The sequence below is a fragment of the Squalius cephalus genome, assembly GCF_949319135.1.
Source record: "Squalius cephalus genome assembly, chromosome: 3".
Taxonomy (NCBI): Eukaryota; Metazoa; Chordata; class Actinopteri; order Cypriniformes; family Leuciscidae; genus Squalius; species Squalius cephalus.
In genome coordinates this window covers 2,340,043-2,347,223 of record NC_137124.1, presented here as the reverse complement: position 1 = coordinate 2,347,223, position 7,181 = coordinate 2,340,043, and the positions used below count along the sequence as shown (strand labels likewise).

Sequence of the window (7,181 nt, the reverse complement as noted above, 5' to 3'; positions counted from 1 at the left end):
CATTAATAAACTCCTTATTGTATTTAGGAGGTCTATAAATAAGAGCACAAAGAACTGGACAATCCAAATCAATCTTGAACAGTTGAACTTCAAAACTCAGATAGGATTCAACTGAAAGCAGTCGGCATTTAAAACAATTTCTAAAAAATTGTAGCGACCCCACCACCCCTACCAGTTGCCCTGGGAGTACTCAGAAAATTATAATTAACAGGGGCTGTATCTGAAAGAGTGTAATTCATCAACATTTAACCATGTCTCAGTCACAAAAACAAAGTCCAACTCACGAGAAGAAATAAAATCATTGATTAAAAAAGTCTTGTTTGCAACAGACCTAGCATTTATCAAGACCATATTTAAAATATTTTCAGAAGTCTGTGGTATGAAATGCATGTCTGTCTGCAATTTTAAAGATGGAACAAAATTGAAAGGTCGGAGGTCGGCAAGGTTTACTCCTCTCCAATGAGGATGATATTTCTTATGTCTAGGCACCAATCTCCGCGATATGGGAAAAACACAACCTGGGAAAGAGTACTTAGGATAGATAAGCCAGATGAAGTTGATGACGTCTGTCCAAAGAGACGATCCAAATCGCCACTCTCTGCCGCCGAAGACCCAAGGTCAGTAATAGAAGGGCCAGATGACGTTAATGACGTCTGTCCCAAGAGACAATCCACATTGTAACACTCTGCCGCCGATGAACCAAGATCCGCGAATAACAGATCGATAACAGATCGATTAATCGATATTTAGATATTATGTGCCAAGTGTACACAACCAGTTACGTTTATTAACTCACAGTAATGCATGCAAAAATATATAACATGAAAGTTTAATTAAACTCTTTGAAAAATGCACACCCTCTCCCAATTGGGACATTTACAAGTTGTTTGTTACAAGTTTAAAATAAAAACATGATATATGAAAATGAACAAGAACGGAGTTATCTGTTTTTGCAAATTAACTCTATAACAAGATTTCATTGAAAGTATTTTTTTTTTTTTTTTTTTTTTTTTTGTGGCAAAAGCAGATAACTCCACATTTCATGTTTCAGAGTTAAGCAAAGCAAAGTAATTGCTATTATACATAATAAAACACTTGGTTAATCTTTGTAACGTTAATCTTCTCAACTGACATAGACGCCTGTCAAACTTTGTTGTTGTGATTTACGTACACGCAATACAGAGAGCTTTTCCCTCACCACTAACGTGCTGTTTTAGCAAGATTCCGTGAGAAAGTTTCAGCTTTTATTTTCCTTTTACGCCCCGAAGAAGATATCACAGGTTCATCAAGTTCGCTGAAATCCATCCTCGATCACTTTTAGTCAGCTTTGACGAAACTCCTCTCAGCTAGCGCGTCTTTTCAAAGTGACAAGCAAGCGAATACTGCGCACTGATTCGCTAAAACAGACTTTTTGGGGCTTGTCGTTTCTGCTGTAAAAAATGAACTCGCAATGCCTTGACAGTGGAACATAGGCTACCGGCTTTTGTGACAAAGGGTTCAGTCAATCTTGTCAGGTGTCTATTTCAGCGGAGAAAAGTTACGCGAGGATGTGGAGTGTGTCAAAATAAAGCTGCCGTATATCAATATTTTATGTGTGGTATCGATGCATCGTATCGTTAGACGTTTGATCGATGCATCAATCCATATCGATGTATTGCGTGCGTAACCAGCGGCAGCATCTCAAGTCTCCATCAGGTAGGCCTATCAAATTAAAACACCGCATCACGAAACAGCGGCTCATTCCCCACGCATGAGCTGTTCTCTGTCCATTCACCTCCTTACATCTCCGACAACATAAAATGGCAAGGAATGTAATTTAAATAATAAAACAATGCAATGTACAATATATAGATATTATAATAAAAATTGTAAAAGTGAATACACCAAAAACTGTCATTAATTTGAATTATACTTGTGGGTTGTGTGAATGTAAATTTGACATTTATTTACTTATTTTTATTACATTTATTACTATCTCTGTTTGTTGACAATACACAATTACACAAGGTTATTTATAATTCTTAGATTTATGAATAACAGTTACAGGGAAGTAAGCAGAAGTCCTTTAAAAGTCTTTATATTGTAAACACATAATTATGAATAAATTTTAGACAAAGTATTTAGAATCAGTTTCATTATCTTTAGACAATTTGAATTTAGTGAACTGAAGAAAGTGTTGATTTCCAGAGTGTTAATTTTCTTTACCACAACGACCTGTAAATAAAACATTTGCTTATTACATCTCTTACCAATTTAATAATCATTCCTATTTGTGCAGATTATTTTATAAGTCATTATAAGTCTCACGTTTAGCATCGTTCACCTCCTGGATCACCCGTTTAGGAGTTTGAGACCATTGCAGTGTCACATTTGTGAATCCTCTATCAGCAAGAGCAGATCCCAACTGAAAATAACATTCATACTAAAATGATTAGAACAGTGGCCAGTTGCATAAACCGCTTAGATTAATCTTACAAGTTAGTCATCTAATTTTTTATTCAAGACTGCTCATAACTTTTTGAAGTTTGGGCTCGGAATATGATATATGCTCAAATCTCAAAGAAATGCCTCAAACTTTATCACATCACTTTAATCCCATTCAACCTTCATGATTACTGTAAAATACCAGTAGCTCTTTAAGGTTGAATGTGTTTCTTTCTCTCACCTGTTTCAGAACATTTTCTCTCATTGAAGGGTCAGTCAAATCAATTCTGGAGTTAAACTGCATTTTTACAAATGATCTTTTTAAAGCGGGACCTGAACAAAGATACATTCATACATGTAAATATATGAATTAGTTGACTTTGTGTTCATTAAATCTCCTCACTGTGTCTTGTGGAGAAAAAATATGATGTTTTACCTTCTCCATAAACCTCCACCTCACAGAGAGTGAGTGTCTTCATGTCTCCAGCAATGATCAGATTCACATAACGTCCCTCCATCCCACCACATGAGTAGCTGTAGGACTCGCCAGCTGGAATAGCAGAAATAACAGCACATCTACAGACAGAGAGAGAAACTGATGAAGGAGATAGTGTGTTGAATCTTTGCATTTCTCTCATGTTCTTTCAACCTCAAGAGTCTCACATGGGATTGTTGTTGCCGTTGTTCTCCAAAGAGTTTCCGATGCGAATCTCCGCTCCGTTTATTTGTTCTGCACAGCAGTCTAGTCTGTTAGTGACGACCACTTTAGTAACTCGGTAAATATGACGCAGATCCAGCCTCCACCACGGGTTAGTCTCATTAAGGGTTGAGGAGCATCCCGTGTACAACTGCTGGAGACCTCGATTACCATCAATGGCCTTTTCACCAAACCAGTCCCCAGATGTTGACGACTGTGTAGCGGCGCCATCTACTGCCAGATTTCCTGGGAAAAGAATAAAGTTCTGACACGTCTTGACACTCAAAGTTTGAACATGCACTTGTGTGAATGAGATTTGAGAGCTACAGGATTATTGATGAACAACAACTTGAGGTGAATTGAGTCATTTCCACACCAACTTTTTTGTACTTCCTATGTTAACATTTTCCCCACTTCCTGTAGTTAGAATTAAACAAAGACTGACCTTCCTCACACAACGACACATGCATGACATATTGTCATACTGGTTTGGGAGGATATTAATAAAGTGCAACAACTTTCAGTTTTGTATGGCATGATATATTGAAAAGTGTTCTACAACAATGAATTACCTGCTAAATACCCGTAGACTTCAACCTCACTAAGAGTAAGAGTCTTCTGATCTCCAGGAATATGGACAATCACGTAACGTCCCTCCATCCCGCCGCATGAGAAAGTGGCCGTGGCTCCAGATGGAATAGTAGGAATTACAGCACATCTACAGACAGAGAGATAATCTGTTATCAGTTTCTGGTCATCTGCAGCAACATTAGTCTAAACATTCAAAGAAAGACTCACATGGAGTTGTTGTAAATGTCCAGAACGTTCCCGACGCGAATCACTGCCCCGTTTATCCTGGTATAATAATAGCTGGTCAGTTTGTTAGTGATAGCTACTCTGTTCACTCTGTATACTTTCATCAGATCCACTCTCCACCACGGGTCGGTCTGCGTGTTAGTGTGGGTATAGCTTTCACGTACACCATCGACTGCCTTTCCAGCATATCCGGGCGAATATGTGGATGACTGAGTGGATGTTTGCCCTAATGCAACGTTCTCTTAAAGAAGACCAGTAAAAAGACCAAGTTTTATTCATTCTTGTTGAACATTAGGAAAGTGGGTCTTTAAAAGCATTTCATTGAAATAAATTGCCTTAGTGTTTTTATCCGTTATCCTTATCTGGTTATCATCATTAACTAAAACTTTCAAATTAGAGTGAAAGAGTGGTATTTTATGTGGTTTGGGAAGAAAAAGCCCCTGAAAAAGATTAAAATGCCCCTGAAAATTAAATCCAAATGGGATACCAAAATCTGGCATATTACTATTATAACTGGCAGTTCAAACAGAAAGAATAGAATAAAGATAAAAACATATTTGAAACCAAATAGATGCTTACCTTCTGCTCCATTCACCATTTCTTGAATCAATAAAAGCCCTGAGTAAAAAACAGATTTGAATGAGTTCAGATAACCTGGTTCTGCAGCGCTGTGAATTAAAGTAAAACTTTTCTCCAAATAATTCACTTTAATACTGTATAGTATGAAGGGGGACTCGAAGATTCTCCTGTGAATTTGCATACACAAATGATTCAAGATTTATTTTGTAAAGCAGAACTAGAATAACGAAGTAACAAAAACACTCCAGAGATCCAGTGATGAAGTGAATTTACAATCCATACATTGAGAGACGTATTTCATGCGAACCATGACAAAAGTAAGATGCTTGGAATGAAAATGTGTAGTAAATCCACAGAAGAGAGCGAGATGAGTGCAAACTATACTAGAACCATAGGTTGTCAACATTACTGAAGGAAGGGGAAGATTACAGTGTAAATATTAGCGTGAATCTCGTAAAATAGCAGATGCATGTATGTTGTACGTTACCCAGTAAGATCCACAGGCACTTGAAGAGCTTCTTCATGTTGGATTAAAGGTGTCTGTCTTTCTTTAGTGATGGAGAGTGTGTGAGAGTTGTATACGTTTTATGGAGGATGAGCCGTTTAATTATGCATCACATGATCAACCTTCTCTCTCTCTCTCCTGTCTATATAACACTCAACTCTCTCTATCTCTCTCATAGCAGCTAGACTATAGCAGCAAGCTATATCCTTTAGGGTTTGATCAAAATATATGTGGTGTATGTGTGGACTCATATTCAATGATGATGATGAAAATCTGATGATGCATATATCACCCAAAGGCTGAAATTGAGTGTGCACATCTACATATGTCAGGCCGCCGAGGACACGCCATTCGACGAAAACTCAAGATCTTCGCAATTTAATGTCGCAAAGGCATTAATATTACACTCACCAAAATTGAAGAGGATCAGATAAAAACTGTAGGAGGAGTTCGTTAAAGTACAACATCTGGAAATGGCAAAACTGCACAAAATCTGAGAGGAAGTTCAAAATAGCTGACTTCCTGTTGTCTTTAGGGCTATGCTCCAAGAGACTTTTTTGTAGGTATTGTCCGTTACCCAGTAAGATCCACAGGGACTTGAAGAGCTTCTTCATGTTGGATTAAAGGTGTCTGTCTTACTTTAGTGATGGAGATTGTGTGAGAGTTATAAACGTTTTATGGAGGATGAGCCGTTTAAATGTGCATCACATGATCAACCTTGTCTCTCCTCCTTTCTGTCTATATCACACTCACATGTCTCTCTCTCTCTCTCTCTCTCTCTCTCTCTCTCTCTCACTCTCACTCTCTCTCTCATAGCAGCTAGACTATAGCAGCAAGCTATATTTTATAGGGTTTGATAAAAATATATGTGGTGTATGTGTGGACTCATATTCAACAAAGAATTTTGATTCGCTCTGTTGCGGAGTTAGTAGCTAAAATGTAAAGTTTCTTATTATAGTGCCACCTTGAGGCAGATTTTCACAAAATTTGGTATATATGTTCATTTAAACACAATGTGCACATATAGGCTACTCATTTTTTGTAAAGGTAGGCCATTCAGATATGCTGTAATTAGCCGCTGAAATTTGATTTCATTGGGTTTTTTTTAAGCTTACAAGTCATATTAGAGGATATGTTAGGACGTCCACCAAAGAAGCTGTATGCAAATGTTCAACTTCATAGATTATACGGTTGCAGAGTTATAATGATTTTTTAGTTGAAGAGCCTCTTAGTGGCGGAATTGTACGAAACTTGGTGTGCATCCTCAGAATGCCCAGTTGTCTATGGGTGCCAAGTTTCGTTAAGCTCGGACATTGTGCTCAGCAGCGTTAGGTCAGCCTGTTAAAATGGGCGTTACCTGACCGATTAATTAACTTCTAACTTTGCAATGTTAGAACATTCCAAGATGGCGGACTGAGCTGCAGACGTGTTTTTTATCGTTCCGTGTAAATACCTCGTATATATTCTACACATTGTTTCTTTCTTTCTTGCTCAGTCCTCTTTATTTGTTTTTGCCTCGTTTATTCCTTACTTTTTGTCTCTTATTTTAATCGTATTTACGCACTAAGCAGCCGATCTTACTGGGTTTATTTACTTCTGGCCCAGTTATGATGGTCAGCAGTATTGGCGCTGGGAGCCGATCTGAGCCAGGGGATCTGTGCTAGCTGCGTTTCACCCAGCCAAGCTACGGGTAGTGCCCGGGTCCTTCATACCTTCTACGGTTTCACTGGATTGACAGACCGTTGTTTTTGAACTCTGCACAAACTTTGTTTTGCTCTGTGAACACTGGACAGCAACACTGGACTGGACTGCTCTTAACATCGAACGAGTTAACGGTTGTTGACATCGGCCTGCACGAGCTAGCACGAGCTAACCTTCTGGCTAGCTGGGGCCTTTGTTTACGTTGCACTCATCAGAACTGGAGGCTGCCAGCTCCGTTTCACACTGCTACTGGTATCGGCGCCAGGAACAGACCTGTGTCAGAGGACGTCTGGATCACATTACTTCAGCCTCCGAACCAAGTGAACGTCCTGTAAGAAAGGGCCCCACTTCATGATTTATCTGCTGGCAGCGTTTCGCTCGGCCAAGCTGCAGGGTGGGCCCGGGTCCTCTATGCCATCCACGGTTCCTCTGGATTGATAGACTGTTATTCTTCAACTT

General features: G+C 38.9%; 1 protein-coding gene across 1 annotated transcript; it reads right to left on the bottom strand.

Annotated features, from left to right (window-relative positions):
* Nucleotides 1-1,014: 1,014 nt before the first annotated feature.
* LOC307156290 (uncharacterized protein) lies at nt 1,015-5,635 on the bottom strand (the record flags this gene model as incomplete). The annotated part of the gene is made up of 8 exons (XM_079867584.1): nt 1,015-2,214; nt 2,308-2,404; nt 2,666-2,757; nt 2,861-3,000; nt 3,088-3,367; nt 3,694-3,839; nt 3,920-4,178; nt 5,599-5,635. The coding sequence occupies 8 exons, from the start codon at nt 5,633-5,635 to the stop codon at nt 2,192-2,194; spliced, it is 1,074 nt and encodes a 357-aa protein (XP_079723710.1). The 3' UTR covers nt 1,015-2,191.
* Nucleotides 5,636-7,181: the final 1,546 nt, after the last annotated feature.